The 20,665-nt window shown below is 44.0% G+C and overlaps 1 protein-coding gene across 2 annotated transcripts in view; it reads right to left on the bottom strand.

Moving 5' to 3' along the window:
* Positions 1-20,665, bottom strand: part of CRY2 (cryptochrome circadian regulator 2) — a 24,913-nt gene continuing 4,248 nt past the window's right edge. For both annotated transcript variants that reach the window (XM_027641914.1, XM_027641913.1), the window contains exons 2-12: positions 19,652-19,760; positions 15,957-16,099; positions 8,659-8,843; positions 7,272-7,360; positions 6,068-6,208; positions 5,262-5,573; positions 4,042-4,193; positions 3,715-3,917; positions 3,151-3,240; positions 2,493-2,634; positions 1-2,015 (exon numbers count right to left, since the gene is read on the bottom strand). In XM_027641914.1, the coding sequence (XP_027497715.1) occupies positions 2,495-2,634; positions 3,151-3,240; positions 3,715-3,917; positions 4,042-4,193; positions 5,262-5,573; positions 6,068-6,208; positions 7,272-7,360; positions 8,659-8,843; positions 15,957-16,099; positions 19,652-19,760 (1,564 nt within the window). In that variant the 3' untranslated portion in view covers positions 1-2,015; positions 2,493-2,494. The remainder of the gene's footprint in view (positions 2,016-2,492; positions 2,635-3,150; positions 3,241-3,714; positions 3,918-4,041; positions 4,194-5,261; positions 5,574-6,067; positions 6,209-7,271; positions 7,361-8,658; positions 8,844-15,956; positions 16,100-19,651; positions 19,761-20,665) is intronic.

The raw sequence follows: 20,665 nt of genomic DNA, 5'->3' as shown, positions 1-20,665 counted from the left end.
GAGGGGGTTAAAGACATTTATAAAAAGTTGTATTTACAGACCATTGCCTAAGCAAGAAACTCTCCAAATGACAAAAGTCACAACTTCTGTAACCTAAGTGTACAAAGTTCATGTCTTTCCCCTTTCTTCTCTCTGCAGCAGAAGATGGGGGTGGGGGAGTATCTCTTTTTCTTTATACCTTTCTACCCCCAAGACAGTAGGAGTAATATCTGGGTCAGACTGAAAGGGACAAAACCTGCAGATGACAGGGCTATCCACCAGGCAGGCTGTGAATAGTAGTCTAGAAGAAAGTAAGGTTAGGAAGAGTGACTCTTTGTTTACTTGTTCAGTCTGCCCAATGGATTCCCTTGGGAAAAAGAATACAGAGTCAATGCCTTAGGGAGTGGGAAGGAAAGGTTATTGAGCTATTCAGTAAATTTACTCACACATTCAATTCAACCATTTCAGGTTTCTCAGACACATTTGAGTCAGTTTCAATTCACAGCCCTATTGCTCTGGGTTCAAACATGGGCTTCAAAACTGAATCTGATTATCCCAGTCAGAATGGGAGACAACTCCTATACTCCCCAAGCTGGTAGTTGCATAAGCTCACATATAGCCCCACACTATCTGTGCCAGGCACGGATGAAAGGTTTTGGACAGCAAATGAAAACTGTGCCAACAGCAGCCCATTGCACAGGACTAGCTACTCAGCCTAATCCCTCTTGAAAACAGCCACAAGAGAGAATCTTCTGCAGTACTACCCTCCCTTGTGCTTTTGGTGACAGGCAGAGGTGCTCTGCCAGCACTGTGCTGGAGTGACACGTAAGAGGACTGGGCAAGGAGTGTATGGTTAAGAGCCAGGACAGCTACACAGTCGTTCCACTAGGCTACAAAGCACCAGCGTGAATGCAAATGGCAAGGAGGAGCAGCGTGCAGGGCAAGAGGTACAGGAGTATACTGCGTAGAAACTCAAAACACAGATGCCAATACAGAAAAGAGCAAACAGAATGGGCACACAGAATGGACACTGGACTCTGACTTGAGGAAGACTCACTTCAAGGAGCTGATGTGTAATACATCCTCTATCAGTATGAGGCACTCCACAGTCTACACACCAGACATAGGTCACTTCATTTGAGAGAGTACTCATTCAGGGAAGGAAATGCTGTAGAGTGCTGGGCTCAGGCGTAGCTCCCTTATTATTTGGACCACACCTAATCTGAGACACTGCTTTGTTCATATCAAGGCATGATCTTATTCTCTGCAGAATTCCTTTCCTCTCAGAGTGCCTCTTCCCCAGATGTCAAACACCTCTGAAGCTGCCTATTCCAGGCAACAGCACTATGGCTCACCTTGCAGCAGCAAGGTTCTTTTGCAGGAAAGTTTTAAGTGCCTTTTAAGTGTAAGTTTGTATCTGTTCCTGTGCTACAGTTAACCTTCATTTTGTTTCCATCCTATAGAAGCACTACCTTGATTTACTCAGAAAGCATTCTGATGGCAGCGTAGCCTAACCAAAGAAATACCAGGTTTTCCTTGTTCTCTCGTAGGATGGGTACTCTATTTTTGACATTGTAGCAGTTTCCTTCTCAACACCTACTATAATTTGAATTAATCCGCACACATCACTGCCTAGTAGTATTGATGAGAATGAATGTTCACTATTTGTGAGACACGCAGATGCTGATTCCTACATCGATGCATCAAGTCGCATGCACTGAGCCACTGTCAGAAAATAAAGATACACCTACGAGTGACCAAGTTGACAGAAGGCTCTTGCTCCCTTAAATGTGGGCAGATTTGGGGCATGGCTGAGAAAAGACATATTTGGCTCTTTGGAGGTCAGAAAGCCAAATATTCCCAAGCATAAGTAATGCAGTGCCCTTCTGCGGCAGCTACTGGAATTACACAGTTCTATGAGACCCCAGATTTTCTGTTGCAGATCACAAGTTCCAGTCCCTCTGTGGCAGCAGTCCTACTCTTCTGGTCACCTCTTCAGCACTCTCCCTCTTCACTGGTAGGGTGCTCGTCGTTGGCTGTAGGAGAAAGCAGAAGAGACAATTTGCCTTGACCTCCTCTCTCATACTGAAAAATTATCAAAACATGTGACCAGCTCTTTCCCTCCTGGTATCTGGAGCATTGGAGGCAGATGACTGAACCTGATTGTTCCCTTCCTCTAGCCCATACCCTAACCACATGGGCAAACCTGGCTGCAAACCCACTCTGTGGAAGGAGAAGTAGCTTCACCAGAGCAAACCCACAACAGTGCTCCATGCCTGCTCCAGCAGCAGGGCACCGCTCTCCGCTGGACAACTGAGCTAACAGCTTATCATGCAAAACAACCAGTGGGCAGGCCACTGCCAAATTATAGGGTTATGGAAATACAGTTAGGAGCCACATCCCTCCACAAGAAGTCCACTTTGTTCATTACAATGCAGTAAGTAAATAAGATTGAGCCTTGTTAGCTTCCAGAACCAGGTAGTTTAAGCCAGATCACACTAGGAACTACTCACAGTCATAAACTCTTGCCAGGGATCTCTGAAGCAGGGAGACCTGTCACTTTAGCTCGTTTGTACAGTTCTTCAGTGCATGGCTCTTCTGCTCCCTCATGTTTGCGTTTTGGAGAAGCTTGGTCTGCTTGCGACAGCCTCACCACTGCAGAGGAAGAAGAGTCATTGCAACAGTTCCCCTGCCTTTAGGTGGCCTCACACATACACCCTGGCCTAATCTGCCACAGGGCTGGGAGAAAGAAGACTGTGCAGTCCACAAACACAGAGATGTGTTGCCATAGGCTCCCTGGAAACTTTTAAAAAAATGCTTTGTTAAAAGCAGAATGAAGTCCCCCAGAACAAACATAAAAGCATCCTTCTTTGACAGAGGACAGCTTAATTTTACCTGATTAGCCCTACAGTGATCTGCACTTCTCCCTTAAGTGGCTGCATATGATCCCATATAGGCAGTAAAAGAGTAACTTTAATGAACTCTTATTCTTCAGCCCTTTTAGAAATGAAGGCTCACTGGGGACTTCTGAAGAAAGTTGAAAGGAATGTGAATGTGATCTATATTTTCCTAGCAATACATCCTCTTCCTATTAGAAAACAATCATCTTCTCCTGCCTATAATTTTTAAGTCAACAGGAAGCTCAAAAGCACACAAATAACTCCAACTCACCTGTACTGGTGCTGCAGCCCTGCCCTGAAGCCGTGTCTGTGACCGGGCCACTAAGATCTTCCACACATGAAGGGACTGATGCCAGTAAACCTAGAAAACAGCAAGAGGATATTATATTAAGAAACAAAACACACCTGGGGTGGGACAAGCCTTTCACATGGGAACACTCTAGTGATCACCAAACAGCACATCCATATCCCAAAGCAGGAGTTCAGAGCTGCGCTCACCCAGTGCTGACCACAGACACATCCTGTGATCCAGCAGCATATTTATTTAGGATGCACTGCCTAGGTTTTCTTCCAAAGTGAAGAATGGACCACTGGTTGTATATGGATGGTGACTTGCTATCAGCAGCTCTCAAAACTAATCAAACTCTACTCCTCTTAGCTGTCCAGCAGCTCAATGGAGCTCTCCCTGGAAACCAATTGAGCAGATTTGGCAGGGACTGCTTTCTCTTGCAAGGACTGGCCAGAGAGACAAGTGCTATCTATTTTAAATCATGACCTTTCCTCCCAGCATTTTATCTCATATTAGACACAAACTTTTGCAATTGTTGGTACTTACAGAGGCCCCGATAGCGTGACAACTGCTGGTAGATCTGCTTCATGCGCTCAATGTTCAGTCGGCTGGTCTCTGCGTGGTTCACCATGGGTTTGGGGTAGTCCACCCCAATGATGCACTTGGCTGCCTTCTGCACAGACTCTGGAGCATTCCATGGTTCATAGATGTAGCGTGAGGGGAAACCTTTTAGTTTGGGCAGATACCTCCTGCAACACAAGTAAAAAGCAAGGTAGCACACACAATGCACAGAAAGCATCATGCACCTGTCAGCCACTGATTGACTTGGGCTCACAGATCCAGCAACAAGGAAGCTGCAGTCATATCACTTACTTAACATAGTCACCACTGGGGTCTGTGCGACGTCCAAAGCCCACAGGGCAGTAACAGTGGAAGAACTGTTGGAAGAATGCGCTGCACGAAAGCCACATCCAGCTGCCTGCGTTTACACTGAAATCTGCATCCAGTAATAGTTCATCAAATACCTGCAGCAAGTGGAGGAAAAGGCACTGAGACCTTCCCCAGACAGGACTTTGTGGCAGTAGGACCCAAGATGCTATTTCAAATGGCAGGCACTGAGCTATGAGAACAGAGCAGCAGCAAAGAGGTGATCTGCTGGCTGAAGGCAGTTGGCTGGTCAATATATCTCACTTCCTGACACTTTCACATACGGAGGCATGGTCTGCTCACACTGATAAAGTGCTGGCTTATCTCTCATGCAGCTACAGACTAAATCACTACCTAATGCTGCAGCAAGCTTTAGGTATTGATCCTAGCCTGGCAGGCATAACAAGTGCAAAGCACCAACCGTGGGAAGGAGAGGATGCTGCACAGAAGAACGTGCACCAAAGCAAGATGGAAGAACCCCTCTGAAAGTCCCAGAGCACACCATTACCAAGAGGCAGAAAGGTTTCAGCAATAACTCACTCACATCCATGCACAGATGCTGCACCTTAAGCAGCACTTTCAATTATGCTCTGGTTTGTCAGCTTCATGACTAGATACTCCTGCCTCCACTTTTTATGTAGGGCAGTATGTACACTTGGGTAGGTTTCAAGATGTCTGTCCCTTCAGATGGCCCAAGAGGAGGGTCTTTTACCTCTTTCCTTGAGAGACTCTAGACTCAGATTTCACAGTCATGGAGCGTTCCCTGACCGGCACGGTGATGGATTACACAATGAGGAAAAAGGTCCGGTTAAAAAGTGGCATTAAACTTGCAAAGAAAACAGATGGACTGAGAGAATTTTTACCAAAAAAAAAACCCCAAAAAACCAAAAAAGCCCCCAAAACCCTAGTCCATATTTACCAGTGGGTCCCACATACATTTAGTTATGGTTACTCAAGGTTTGTGATACTGTCAGAACCTTACAGTAGAAGGCAGAAAGAAGTCAGGCTGTTGGCTGGCCAAGAGCCTGCTAGCAAATCCTCTCTTCCATGCACCTTTTACACATGAAGCAAAAGCCATACCTGTGTGCCCATCCTTGCAGCGAACGCCAGGGAGATTTTGTTTTCCTTTTGGCCTCCTGCAAATATCTGAAAATGCCAGGACTCACCCTGACTCCTGACTCCCAGCTGATCCAGAGGTCACCCCTGGTCAGGAAGCAGGCCACCGCGTGCCTAGCCAGATGATGGATCCATCCTTCTTGTCTCAGTTGGGTCATGATTGCATCTATCCAAGGGAAGCCTGTCTTGCCCTCTGCCCACTTTGCCAAGGCTTCAGGGTTCCTGTCCCAGGGAATTTGTATGCAGATGGGATTCCCTTCCATGCGATCAAACTTCGGGTTGTTGGTGGCTGCTGTGTAGAAAAACTCCCTCCACAGAAGCTGTCCGTACAGAGAGAGGGGGGGTGTGCTGTTCCGCTTCACCTGTGGAGGAGGGAACAAGGATATTCACAAGCACAGGAGGACTGGCTTCATGCAGCTGAGCCATAAGCCACCTAAGCATTTATACGCATTTCCCAAGTCAGTTGCCGACCACTGCAATAAAGGAGCACTAGATCACCCCTTACCAGAACCCCGAGGTGGTTAAGTCAGAGCACTGTTTTTGGTTCACTCAGTACACAGACAAGTGACCGGAATTACGCAAAACTAACACTAAAAGGCTCTACGTGGCTTGTAACGCAGAAGTCCAGACTGAAGAACCAGGTACCAGCAGATTTAAGGTTTGCTTGAGTATTTACAGGAGAATCTCTTTTTCTCACCCAAGAGCCTCTTCTGTAATAGCAACAAGCTCAGCCCAACAGTCAAACATGAGGGAGGCAACTGGAACTTTTGTACCTGTTCTGGCACTGTCTGGGAACCAGCATCATGCTACATACATGCTCAAACCCAGCCTGTTCTCCACGTCTCTTTTGTCTTACCTTCTTATACAGCTCCCAGAGACGATAGTAAAACAAGCGGCAGGACAAGCAGCCAAAACGCAGGTAGGGACTGAGTCCTGTAGGGCTGGCCAGCAATGAATTGGCGTTCATCCTTGGTCTTTCGTAATTTGCAACCCATGCCTAGATAGATTCAGGAGAAATCAGCCAAAACCCCCATGTCTTTGTGGGACATTGTTAAGGGCAGGCCTCTGTGCAGGTGGTGAGATCACTCAGGTCTGACAGCACAGTCTCTTCTATTCACTTCCAATCACTGCTGGGAGAGATCTCTAGTGGGCAATCCCAACCCCCATGCCCCATTCAAGAAATGCACACCCTTTCCTCCAGGATTTAAACCAGTTAGTTATTTTGGCAAAGAAAAGGATTAAATTAGCTTTGCATGTAGGAGTTAATAACCCTGGCAGTTCCTAGGGATACAAGATAATACAACTGTTTATGTCGAGGTATATCTATCTCATTTCACACACTAAAGAAGAAAATTGGGGAAATTCCGACCTTTTTGTGGAGCATTATGTTGAAAGTTTAGTCCCCCTTCAGCGCAACTATCTATGCTTTGATTTTCACAACTACCACCAAGCCACCCAGCATTAAAGAAGTACAAACTGGTTAAAACTAAGCCATGCTTCTGCAGCTGGGTCACCTTTCATTACTTTGAAATTGTTTGCCTTATGCATTATAATCAAGAACATATTGAAAAAAATTTGATTATTTCAGCAAGGGGCTCAAGGAATGGCAGTCTGCAAGACAATCTATTAGCAGGCTAAAGGACAAGGGGAAGGCATTCTTTTTTAAGCATGTACTCGTACTAATACCTCAACTAAAGATAAAAAGAGATGGTGTGCAGTGTGTAGCAGGGACTGAACAACTTACAGGAGAGTGTCCAAGTTTGCACTCCTCTAAAGGAAACTGAGAGGTAGAAACAAGGAAAAGAATCCTCTCTGCTTCAAACAGCAGCATTAATGATATACAGTTCTAATTCTTTGGGTCTGAGGAAGCCCAGGAGCTCCCTGCTCCGCACACAAACCAAGATCACAGATGTACTCCAAAAATACCAAACACTCTTTTTCAGAGGCGAATGCTATGACCACTGCTAGGAAGAGCAGGGAACAGAGTAATGGGCAACACTCTACATTTTTCATTTGGAGGCACAGTCTGCAGGAATCGCCACTTAAATAACAGGGGCTACCTTTCTTTCCAAGTGTTTATCCAGGCGTGCCAAAGCTTCTGTCTCTCCTCCTTGCCAAACTGCAGGGGCAAGACCATCTGTAGGAAAGCCTGAGAGAAAGAACTTTGTAAGATTTGAAGCCACGCCTAGACAAAGGGTATAGATATTGGATTAAGCATTAATAACAGCAAGACACTACATATTACAGTTGATTAACGTGGCTTACTCGCTGCTCTAATCCTTGTACAGCAGGCAAATCATGTGGAATATGGGGAGCGCCTGCTCATGACACTGCACTACAAGGGCCTCTCCCTGCAGTACTTCTGGCAGCCTTACTGTGACTTCCCCTGTTGTTCACTGCCAGCAGTCTTTCTGGTGTGTCAGTACTACCCACAGGGCTCTGCTTCAAAGGCCAGAGTAGCTGGCAATGGAACATCTGCTCCACAACTCTGCCTCACAAAATACCTTGCCGTTGACATCTGCAGCTCACTAGATAGCCTGGCTGCTCCTAGTGAGGCTCCTATTCTGATGAAAGCTTGTGCTGGGGAAGGCACTGGATTAGTGCTAGAGAACCGCTGCAATGAGTGAAGCAATAATGCAGTCTCCCTGCACTGCTCTGAGCTGACAGAGGAGTTTCCCCTGGCAGCAAGCAGAGCAGTGTAAGGTTACAGGCAGTTTCACATTAGGCCAGGCAATAAAGCAAGTGGATCAATGCAGGACTGTAGCTCTGAAGATACTCCTGTTGTGAAGCCCCACACTTCTACAACGCCTGTTGAAATTGCACCTTAAGGTACAAAGTGATACTTCCTATATAGCTGGTATGGAGCCTCCAGTCACAGAAAATATCCTGCATTAATCCCTTCTTCCCATGCATTTAGATTCACTTCCCTGTAGGTGTTGCATTCCTTATGCCTCAGCCATTCATTCTGCTTCTTCAAGGAAAACACAGGACCATAAGGCATAGCAGGAGGAGTGAAAGAAGCTTCTCTAATATTTTTTGTCTTGCTAAGCTCCCAAATTGGTGCTGCTTGGCAATAACTGAATGAAATTATCTAAGCCTGTTACATAGTTTACCTCTTCAGGTCTGTTACACAATGTGTCTGAGATGGCAGTAGGAGGAAAGCAGCTGGTGAGGACATGAGATACTGATACAGTGGTTACATGCTCAGTATAGCAGAGAACATAAGGACAGACGCAGAGCACTTCAGAGCAATGCTAAGAGGGATTCTGAGCATCAACAGCAGTGCAAGGGACACCACAAGGTCCAGTACTCACTAAAAACATTAGCCTGCTTCAATGGCTAGGGGTAGCCCATGTTAGGTGAGAACATGTGCCAGCCATCGGAAACAGCTTCAGTAGACTCTGTTTCAGCTGGCAGTTAATCCTTGCCTTCGCTCTTGACACATACCCAGCTCTTCCAGCGATGGGACCCCATAAACATCATCATGGTTTTCCTGGATGTCCACTTTACACGTCTCCATCTGCTGACTTATTACAGTGCTCACTGGCTTCTTTGGGAGCTCCATACGGCTAATGATGGCCTGGAAGCGCTTGTAGGTGAGTGGTGGCTTGTGGCCATTCAGTTCAATTATTCTGGAGATAAAATAAGCATGGTGAGAAAACATAGCCTCACTAACACAGAATACACAAGGAAATGACATATAAACTGTACCCTGCTATCTCTGTTCAGGATAGCCTTTTACTTTGGATACAAAAATCCTTATAGACCTACCTTTCACTTGATGCATTCTTCAAAGGGATACTAAAACCAAACAAACAAGATCCCAAAATACATCAGAAAACAAAACACTGCACATACTTACTCATCTCCATAGGAAAAAACCTCAAAACAGCTCCAGCTGAATTCAGACTTTGCACCATACCTCTCTCCCAGAGCTCCTAATCAGACTCCTGTATGAAATCTCAATTTGATTACTGCCTTTCTGTCTCCCCAAGATGGCAAATCCTGGACCTGCATCTATTCCCCTGACACCTTGTGATATCCTAACCTGATTCTGACCTTACTTCCTCCTTGTCTGACATGGAGGACCTACCCCATTAGTGATCCCTCCTCCACCTATCGCAGATGAGGCAAATCCCAGTTTGCATCATTCTTCTCTCCCTGTGATTAGGGAAATTACCATCCTCCCCCATGCCATAAGGTCACAGCAGCCCCATGTCACACTATTCACCTATGTCAGATCATGCTACAGAAAGAGAAAGTCACGGTTTCTCATTCCTTTACTTCACTAAGCATCCACAGCCTGCTGGGGCCATGCAGTTTAATTTTTCCTGCGACAGAGAGCTTTGAGAAGTCCTCTGGGCAAGGTAAGCTTCCCCAGGCTGAAAGATGCCATTTTTAACCCTTCTCCCGCAGGGAGAGGAAGGAGTTAACAGCAAAGCAGACAGTACAGGGATCACCAGCATTACATAAAGCTGAGGCAGTCAACCTCACAGCTCACACAGGAGCTGAAGCACAGCAGCTTTCCCCACCCATTACAATCAACAGCTTATGCAAGGGGCCAGGCTTAAAGCCGAGTGTTCCGGCGGACGCCATGTGCCGTCCCTTCCCCCGTTGCCGCACGTGTAGCGGGGCGGAGCGACACGCCGGCCGCGGGCGCTCCCGCACGTGTGCGCCGCGGTGACCCCGCAGAGAGACCACACCGAGGGAAGGGGAGCTTCCCCACAGGCAGCACAGTGGCAGAGATTAAAAATGAATCCACCTGTAGTTTCCTTCCGTGTTTCTGCTTTGAAGTTGTAAACACTGGGAGAAGATAAAAGACTCTAACGAACAGGGCATGGAGGGTGGGATGGCTATCGGGATGTGCAAAGAGTACAAAGCACTGTACAGTTTTAGTGCTGGGTTATAAACATGGCCACAGCACTCTGCCCCGTCCTGGCTGGTGTATTTGTTTGTATTTGCCTTGCACCCAACACATCCTGTCCTACATCACTACACCAGAGTGCATCTCCTCTGCTTTCCCATATGCACTTTTTGGCTGTCTCCGTGTAACACCCCAGAGGTGGCAAGAAATAACAGAACTCTCATGAATACTACCCACCACTATCTTCTCTGTGGCTTGCTTTGAGTCCTGGAGCTGCCAAACAGGACTAGCCAAAGATCCCCAGAAAATAAGTGTTGTCACTGGAAGAGAAGTGAAGCATTTCCAGTTACAGCACTCTAAAGAGGCTCACTTGTTTCCATAGGAATTCAGAGCTTGGAAAAGGTGACAAAGCTGCACCGTGTCTGCCCTGAGGTGCTTGAGATTGGGGCAGGGAAGCTACTTCTTTCACAATGCCTCTGTTTTCAGTCCTCTTCCACCGATCTGCTGAGGCTGCAGCTCAATCTGAGATTCAGACCGCCACACCACATCCTAGATCCACAGCTAAAACTTTTGTGGTCAGCTAGCTACTTGGAGCAAATCACTGTGACTAGCGGGATGCCAGTGTCTGTATGTAACATCATCAAGATAGTGAATATGAGTGAAGTTACCTAGTACAGCTCCTGAATTCCTACACAGAGTTACTGGATCTGGGACACAAATCTTCTAAATAGGACTAGGACAAGTTGCACATTTCACTGGCATGATGCACAAAACCTGGACCTCTCACAATACTGCCATGAAAAGCAGTATTGAATATTTGGTATTGCACAATACTGGAATATTATACCATGCATACTCGGTATTGTAGTGCTGTTCAGCCTTCTGTACAAAGATTTGTACAGGAAGCTCCTCAAGCAGGAGGCCTTTCCTTCCTCACACTGTCCTTCTAATCCAGGCCATATAACCTCACAGGACTTTCACCAGTGAGAAGAAAAAGGAGATCCCTCCCCAGGATTTAATACTCCCATTTCATCCATCTCCCCCAGTGCAAACCACAGACAGCATGTGGCAATTTTTTTCTAGTTTTCTTGAAGTAGAACAGAGAAGAGCAGAATCACTGTATTGATCACACAGAACCTAACCTTAGTTAGTGAGCACACGAAATGGCTGTGCTACCAAACTAGCACTATACTGCCCAGCACCACCTGACAGTAGTACCCCGGTACCAGAAGTTATGAAAGTCTTTTTCACTGTCAGTCACACAGTCACACTTTAACTCAAGAAAGCAGGCAACCAAAACCTGAGCAACCACAGTTCCAGCACTGCTATGATTATAAGGTATCCTACAGTCAGTCACCTATGACAGCAGAGTGTCTGCAGACTAGAATGCACACCCTCACAGGTATCTGCTTCTGACTTGCACCTCCACAGAAGTGCCACAGCAGGATGGCTAAAGGGATAGGGAAAACTGCTTGCCTCAGAAACCTGAAACCTCAGCTCACTTACAAATAACAGGGCCAGGTTCTGGCAAGAGACTGAATATACTCCCCCTGCTTCCTTGCATGAGGAAGAGCTGGCTGCCAGCACTCGGCAAGCAGGCTGCTCAACGCACCCCACTACCAATTCACGCGGACCATTTAGTCAGCCTTGCCAGCTTATGCAATTGCTCTGGTCTAATTCCCTGCTCCAGAGAGCTCATGTAGGGCTACGTGTATGTAAGACAAGGGGTATTTCTACAGATTTGAAGAAGATATGGAGATAAGTGACAGATACATCCATCCAACAGATGCTGAACAAAGTACAAACAATTCAACTTCTGCAGACACATACTGAGCAGATGAAAAATGAAGATGTGACCTGATGACAGGCTGGGTATCTGTACTGGGGGAAAACACCTGACACCAGAGTATCATTCAAGATAGGAGAGGATAACAAGATCTGGCAGGCACAAGTTTGACTTGAACTTCTCAGATGGAAATAACCCATCTTTTTACAATAGTGTACTGAACTGCAGAACCACCAAGGTGTGCACGCTTCTCCAGTGCTTGGTTAGGATGTGCTTCTATTAAAACATGTTTAACTAACGTTTCAGCCTTAGGCTAGGGCATTTGAGGAAAAGTTGCTTCTGGATGCATGCTACTAACATACAAGATCACAATGTTCTTTTCTGACCTAAACCACTCCCTCAGAATAACCCAGGCCTGCCCAGGATTATGGAAACCACAGTGCTGACCATCAGTGATCACACTACAAAGGATTTAGATCCTAAGGAAAAAATAGGCAGATCCAGAGAAGAGACAAAACAACCTGTCAGTTGGAAGCTGTCAGACAGAAAAATTGCCAAGTAAAGACTTCGAGCAGGCTAGGATAACATCCAAGAGATTATCTTTTCTGTCTAACTTCTACAACCTGAGCATCGCTAATCTTGACTGGGAATTCCCAGATTTTCTCAGGAGTATTCTCCAGCACTGATATTGAGTTTCTATAGCCCTCTCTTTGTTTTGGGGAGAGCAGGGGAAAGATGCTCTGATAATCACAGAGCTATGCTGGCAGTGCCAACAAGGGGCACATTGCAATCTTCCCACTGGGTACAACTGGTCAAATTCAGAAGTTAACTGCACAGGCTCTTGGTAAATGTTTAAAAGGAGCTGGTGGAGGTGGTCCCAAAGTGCTGCAGCCCTGCCTGTTGCCTCCCTGGCCAGGCACCATCTCAGGGGAGGGCAAGGGGAGAACTGCTGGAATCACATATGTAGCTGTGGAAGATTAGTCTAAATTGCTTAAAACCAGGCTAACAATCTTGTTGGAAATCTGATTAAAGAAAGATGAGAAGTAAAATACTACTACCAGGTACTATTACTGCCAGCTAACTATGCAGGAAAAACATTAGGGTGAGCAGAGGAAGAACACATACTGTGACTTAGAAGATGGTAACACAACTGGAGGGTGATACACTATGAGGCTTCCAGGAGAAATACAGTATCAGAACTGTATTACCATCTGCTGAGAAATCTCAGAGATGCCAAGAAGGAAGAAATGTCAGCATAACTGGAGACTTCAACTGTGTCCACACAGACTGGGTAGCTGCCACACCTCATCAGCTGCCCAAACCCCATTTTCTAGTTGCCATAAAGGACTTCTCCATGGAACAGCTAATGAAGAACCCACAAGGAGAGGCAATTCATTATTTGGTCTTAGGCTGTGCAAAGGTATAGCTGAAATGTTAGTTATCACTTGCCTGCACTAACTGTGACTTTGGCATGCATCAATTTAACAACTTTCCAGGAGCAACAATACCATAATGACTTTGCTTTCAATAAGGGAAATGCATTACAAAAAGTAAGAAAGTGTGCTAAGCAAAAAGAACAAGCTGAGATGCAGATCACTGAGAAGTAATGATTTTGGGGGAAAAAATTCAACAATTGCACACAAACCATGAAAAAACATTTCAGAAAGATCACAGGAGTCAAAGCAATTAAAGAATAACATCAGCAAAGACAAGAGAAGGCAGAACCCTTCAGAAAAATGAAGATAAAGATAGAAACCCAGCAACCTGGTAGGTTAAATTAAAAACCACAGCCTCCTTTGCACCTTCCAACCCAAATGAAAGTTTGAGAAACCTTTTGAAAAAAGCTTAAATAGTAAAAAAAAAAAAAAAAAAAAAAAAAAATTAATAAAATGCCCTTTACAGACACTCCTGGATATTTACGGAGCCAAGAGGTGATCAAGTAATTAAAAAAAGCAGAGACTGTAACAGCACAGCAAAACCCTCTGCATTTATTTTTGCAAGTGTATTCACTATGGAGGTATCTACAAAGGTTATGAATCTTGATTTTTCTAAAGGACATGTATCAGATGTGATCACAGACTGGGATATCAGTGCCACAAAACAAATTATGCTTGAACAGCAAAAGCTTGCCAGGACCAGCAAATATTCACCTGGGAACCGTAAAGGGCATCATGAAATACACAAACTGAGAGCTGCTGAATGTACCATAAAACTGTCCGAATACTGCAAGGGGCAAAAAAGCAAATACAGCTCCAGATTTTAAAAGTGTTTCAGGGGCATCAGAGGGAGGAATGAATAGAGTCTGCTATGAGCATTAGGCAGATGGGTAGGAAATACTAATGGAAACAGTGAATGCATGGGCATATGCAATATGCTGGGGGGTTAATTTGGGCTTGGTAAAGGGAAGTTGTGCCTAAAAATCTATTAGTGACATTTGAGCTTGAGGCAAGGGAGATTCAGTTGAAATATCCTACGTGGATTTTGAAAAGCCATCTGACTAGACCCCTCACTGAAAAATTTTTAAGAAACCACAGTGATTCAGGATAAAGGAAAAAGTCCATGCAGACAGAAAACTGAGATACAGGATAAAGCAGGAATCCATTTTTCCAACAGGAAGAGAAATACTACACAGGGATGAGCTAGGGTTTGTGCTGCTCAAAATTTTTTAAAAATATCTGGGAAGGGACAAAAAGGAACATGATGATAAAGCTTATTAATGCAATAAGCTATCTGGGATAGCAAAAGGTAAAAGGCAACTTAAAAACTTCCCTACACACCCATGACCAGCTGACAAAAACACCAGATGAAATGCAGTTTTGGTCATGTTGTTTCTCTATATGCATAGCTAAGCAATCCTAAACTTATTTATACAGTAGCAGCCCCTCAAATAGCTATGACCATTCTGGAAGAAAGCCCCAAGACATCAGTTCAGTGTTTACAGCACTCAGAAAAAGCAAAAATAATGCTACTATTATGAGAAGGACTATTAGAAGAAGACAGGAAACATCACAGCACTCTAAAAATCCATGTTGCTCCTACCTTTTCCACACTAATCACAGTTTTCACCACTGCTCTCCATCTCTAGAAATACCCAGAAGTACAAAGAAAGGTGACAAAGCTTATGAAATATAGAACAGATTCCACCTGATAACTTAAAACTAGGACTCTCCATCTTGGAAAACACAAAGAGGACATGAGGAAGAATGTGAGGCCCATTGACATTGAAGGGGTGAGGATGTAATAAACATTGGTAAACAAAAATTAGAAAGCAGTATCTGCTCATGAAACAGGTTTAAGAAGAATACTCCTCGCTCCAAAGACAAACATTCCCACATGGCATATGCTAACTGCAAAGCTCCTTCCCATGGGAAGTTATGGATGTTAAAGATTTATAGGAGAAAATCCAAATTCAGCATTACTGGCACAAGTCTAATAAAAAAAAAAGTTTAAAAAAAAAAGGAAAAGAAAAAAAGTAGGTAATCTGTAAGAATAGTACATCATTGAAATCAAGCACACCTCAGAGTCTTAGCTGAAAGACTGGCTCCACCGCTTAATATATCTCTCTTATATAGAGAGATATAATAAGTAAATATACAAAACTCAACATCAAAACAAAGCTCCTTCATAGCAAATACAGAACAAAGACAAGGCATTCAGGTTTTAGAATAAGGTAAGTTTGTTCCAATCTACCTTATTTTACTTCTTCCAGTTGTCCTGGCACATCCATGAAATAAAAGCCCTGCCTTCATAGCCTGTTTGAGACAACAGGTCAACTATCTTTATTACAATGAAGCAAAGGAAAGCACTCCATACAGTGAGGACACGCTCAAGGAGAGCAATCAATCGGACACAGCTGAGCAAATTAAATGACGGTCAAGTGCAGAGTTTAATAAGCTTGAGGCAATACCTGTCTGTACATTCACGTCACTGTGAGCACTTTGACGTGTTCTAATCAAAAGTGCGAGTGCACAGAGTAATCCTTCTAGGCTCACACAGGATGACAGTGATCAGTGTAATGGAGGAGACTGAAGTCTTCCCAGACACGACAATCCCAGCCTAGCCCAGACAGCACCTTTGCCCTTGCTCTCCCCATACCTGTCCAAGTCGTAGAGGGTGTGGGAGTTCTCTATCACCACCTCCACGCCAGCCTCCTTGGCCAGTTTGATGATAGCTGCATCCCTCTCCTTTCCAAACGGCTCCGAGTCGTATTCAAAGGTGAGACGAGTGACTCCCCATTCCTGCAAAAAGCACAATACACCCAGCTGTCAAAGAGAAGACCCTTTCTAATAAGCACAATTACAAACATGGATTTTCAGAATTCCTGAACAGTGTGAAGTCCTGGAAGCTTAGAGTGTGTTACTGTGAGGAGCAGCAGTCTGGATTTGAGATAACCAAAGACTCAACAATTTTATCAGCTCTAGCAAACACCACATTTGCTATGCAAATTTGCAAATGTCAGGTTTAACATGTCAGAGGAGGTTGAGTTCTCCTCTATTACCACTTAGATCTCAGCTCAGTCCCCAAGCCTAGAAACACCTTGTTTTGTTGCATATGCTATCCCAAAGTAACCCTACCATTCTATTCCAGCATTTGCAGAGAACGCATTTCAGACAACTCTTTCAAGACATGTTCCACTTAAAACCCTGTATTTTTATGTGGAAACTATCATTAAGTAAAACCAATACATTCTACATTTTTCCCAATGTCTCTTCAAAGACATGACATCTTGGGGAATCAGTGTCCAACCCAAAGCGCAAGAAAGAGATTGTAGGAAATGCAGGATGTAGGATGGCAACTGAGTGAACCTTTATGGTCTGCACAGTAGAGTATGATACTGTGATTCAGATTTAAGGTAAAGTCCTGCCTTTTGGGAGTTATTTTAGAATTGTAGAATCATAGGATGGTTTGGGTTGGAAGCAACCTTAAAGATCACATAGTTCCAATCCCTGAAGTTTACCCTAGTCAAGCCATGCACCTGTTCTGCTCTTCATACCATTAATAGATCCCTGACAAATTACATGGAATAGGCCTTATGAAATAGCATTCAGCCTCTTCCAGGCTTTTCTAGAGCACAGATTGTTCTCAAAGTCTATGGCCTAGTTTTCCTCAGAAAATGAATCCTACGAGAAAAGGTTTCATGGTTTCCACAGCGACCCTCCCAAGACATCCATCAAGCAGAGCAGCAGCCCACAGATTTGTTTAGCAAACACTTTAGTCAAAGACAGCCAGAAATCTACAGACACTGAAAAAAACCCTCGCACAGCTAACAAATGAACCACATTCTCCAAGTGAGACAGTCTAAGTCAGCTCTGTATATACAGGAGACTTTTCCACCTCCAAAACAGAAGCAAAGCAAAAGAACAATTGTGGCTAGTTTACTGAAGACCATTAAAAATTGTGCCAAAGATGGGGAAGGGAATTCAGAAGCAGAAAACAACTGCACAAGTCTCATTCTTTTCTAAACTTGCTGATCCAGTCCTAAAACTAATTTTAGGAAGGACAGAGAAATAAACCAGTTACGTATCACTGAATGTACATCTCGGAGAGGTCCTCCACTCATTTTTCCAAGTAAGAACATGACAGCACCCTAACTCAGAGCAGGGGTCAGACTGACATGTTCCAGGCCATGCCCTGCTCCTATGTGATTTATCAGCTTCATTTTAAACTTTTCTTTTATAAGAAAAACAGCATCAGCTGGAAGGCTTGAAAAAGATGGATTTAGTCTTGAAGAAATACGTATTACTGCCTTGAAAGAATGGAATGGAATAAAAAAAAAAAAAACCATGTAAGGCTAACAGAAATTTTAGGTAAACATCCAAAATTTTAAATTCATGTATTCCTACAGTTTTGAGAAGGTCACTGCTCTATGTGAGTACATAGTACATACAGTAGTACATAGGAAGCAGAGCACAACCAACCAGAAAACTCGTTAGCAGTAAATTGCTGCAGATATACAAAAGAAAAGGCATGACTAATAACCTCTCTCTTTTATCTATCCTATAGCAAAGAAAAACTGTAGGGGCAAAAGACACCAAATGGACTGTGAGCAAACTTCAGTGAACAAACAACACACTTTTACAGAAGAGGTAAAATTACAGACATTTGTTCAGATAGAGCGAGACAAAAAAACTTCTGCAAAGGTTAACATTGCTAACAAGTACACTTCTTACAATACCCATCCACAATAGTGCCTTAGCAGCGACTGTTAGCAACAAGGTAGCTCAGCTACAGGCAGCAGGAGCAGAAATTATATTAGGTCTAAGTGCTGTATTACCACATGTGACATAACTCTCCTTCCACAACAGCTGACAGCAAGGCATGAGCTGCTGCTAATTCACTGTTCAGTGTAGCAGCTCTGCAGACTCCTGAATCCCCATGAAAGCCATAGATTCACCATGTAATAGCATAAACTTGCCTCTGTTTTTTTCAGCTCTGTTACAGCACACCTGAGATACTCATCAACTCACCTCCCCAGACAAAACAGACTACAGCAAAAAGCAGGTCTGGCTGATTTCACAACCATCTCTCCAAACCTCACTCTGCCAACTAATTTTTGTTCTTTAACCAAAGCATGCATTTTTCTCCAACAAAGTTTTAATTATCCCGTGAATACCTTGAACTAAAATGAAAAGGTCATGAACTACTAATAGCCAGAACTTATTTGCAGATCAAAAGATAAAAATAACCTACACTCTGAAAAGACTAAAAGCAGCACATAGATTGTGTCATGTATTAAGATGCAGAAGCCAAAATAAGTATCAGTGCCCCTTCTCACCTGCATAGTGCAATTCTCCTCTCCAGTACTGCCCTCCTCCAGAAAATACACATCAGAACCATTTACTGCACAAGGGTACAGATTCAAGTTTACCTCTCCTTCTCAGCAGCTGGTCTATAATAGGCTTTGGGGACACTAGTTCTGTCAACCATTTGTAAAGCACAGTCCACATGACAAACCCAACTCATAAGAGTACTGGGAACTGTGTTTTGACACTCTAGCAAAGACACCGTCAGAAAGCTTCAAAGACATTGGAAGTACAATCTTAGAGCAGGATAGAAAAGAATGATACTGCTTGAGGAGGCTTGATATTCAAGGAGATGCTCTTGTCAACCTTGACATCTGCAGCACTGACATACCACTTTAGAAATGTATCCCCCTAATCCACCATTGACCATCAAGGTAACTGCATATTCCACATCCTAAATGGTACATCAGCAAGAAGCTTGGACCCAAACCATATTCCACTGCTGAGCTGACTGAAGTGCATCCTTGAAAAGAAGAAGAAAAGGAAGGTCAGCTAACATAACAGCTTTTGAATTTTGAAATTTTAACACAAAGTCCTGTTTGCAATTCATAAAGATCAATGTGCTTTTCCAGTTGTCCATAAAGGTGTATGGACACAGCAGTCTTCCCAAGTAAAAACTGTAGGAAGCAAACGACCAGCAGGGAAAAAGCTCTCAACACAAGAGAGTCAGTATGTTACAGTGCAGCCATGTGAGAGGTGACTTACAGTAATAAAGGTCAAGACCACCATCCAAAAGAGAAGCCTGAGCGCTCTGATACTAGGTTACACCCTACTACTAAATTTCTTTGCCAGTCTGAGTTCAGGAGTGGATCTGGCTCCCAAGCTGGCCCTTATGGATAGTAGTTAAAGACAAAAGTTTGTTTCAGTGAAGAATTAGTTATAGCTAAGGAGATGCCAAAGGAATCTCCAATCATTAGTGAGTGAAAACAAGTTTAGCACCAGGCCATCAATTTTTCTTCACTATGCTCCAAAAAATTATTCTCTTACTTTAAAGAGTCTTGGGAAGACATCTGTTGGCTGCCCTCGGACAACAAACAAGCGAGAGTTCAGTTTCCTTAAACTGTTGTCCAGATCTTCCAGGGACTGGAGTAGAAATCTGCAGAGAAGAAACAACAGCAGTTAGTGTCAGTCAGACTGGTTACAGCTAAAAGGCAAACGAGAATTTGCATGGAACTCCAGCAAACCTGCATCACCAAATTCAACTGGAATTCAGACTAGAAACCAAAACCAAGAATTCATATTGATCCCTGGTCTAACAACTGCTATAAGATTGCAGCACCAGCCAGCTTGTTCAGATGCAAGAGGTTTCCAGGATTTTCTTCTTCCTGAAATCCCCTTCCCATGTTCTCCCTCAGAGCTGGGAGAATACTCCTGTCAGATGCTCTCTCCACATTATGAGACGTAGAAAAACACAAACCATATAATTCCCTAATGTATATTCTTTCATAGATTTAGGGGCAAGGAGTGATTTTGCATATGAAGTAGAAAAATGTTGATGCACTACTCCAAGGAATGTAATGAAACTGTGCAAGTTTTACAGTTCTGGCTACAAATACGCCATGTCACAGCAGAGAAATGTACTCTCCTAGCTCATCAGTAGCACAAGACTGAGCACCAGGATCTCCTGAGGCAAGAATCATCTGTATTTAAAATAGTTGCAAAGAGAACTGCAATTCATCTTCCACCATGAAGACACATAGATGAGAGCATACCAAGGCATTCATCTATTCCCTCTCATCCCAAAAATCTAAAGACCCATGTAAGTGCTTTCTGCAGGTAACGGTGTGTCTGACCGATCCCCCACTAAACTATAAAACATTAAAGGTTATCATCATTGCTTTCCCAGTCACACAGGTCCTCCCCACCTACACAATCACTCTGCAGCATGATCTGCGAGACAGGAGTATCAGCAGCAGCTCCCTTAAGACCACACACAGCTAAGGAAAGCTAAGCTACAATTAAGTGGGGGTTTCCTCTCTCCTCAGCTGCACTGCCCATAGT

Source organism: Corapipo altera, unplaced genomic scaffold (assembly GCF_003945725.1).
Source record: "Corapipo altera isolate COAL_440 unplaced genomic scaffold, ASM394572v1 23b, whole genome shotgun sequence".
Taxonomy (NCBI): domain Eukaryota; kingdom Metazoa; phylum Chordata; class Aves; order Passeriformes; family Pipridae; genus Corapipo; species Corapipo altera.
Note: the sequence above shows the minus strand (reverse complement) of the source record. Positions and strands in the feature narration are given on the sequence as shown.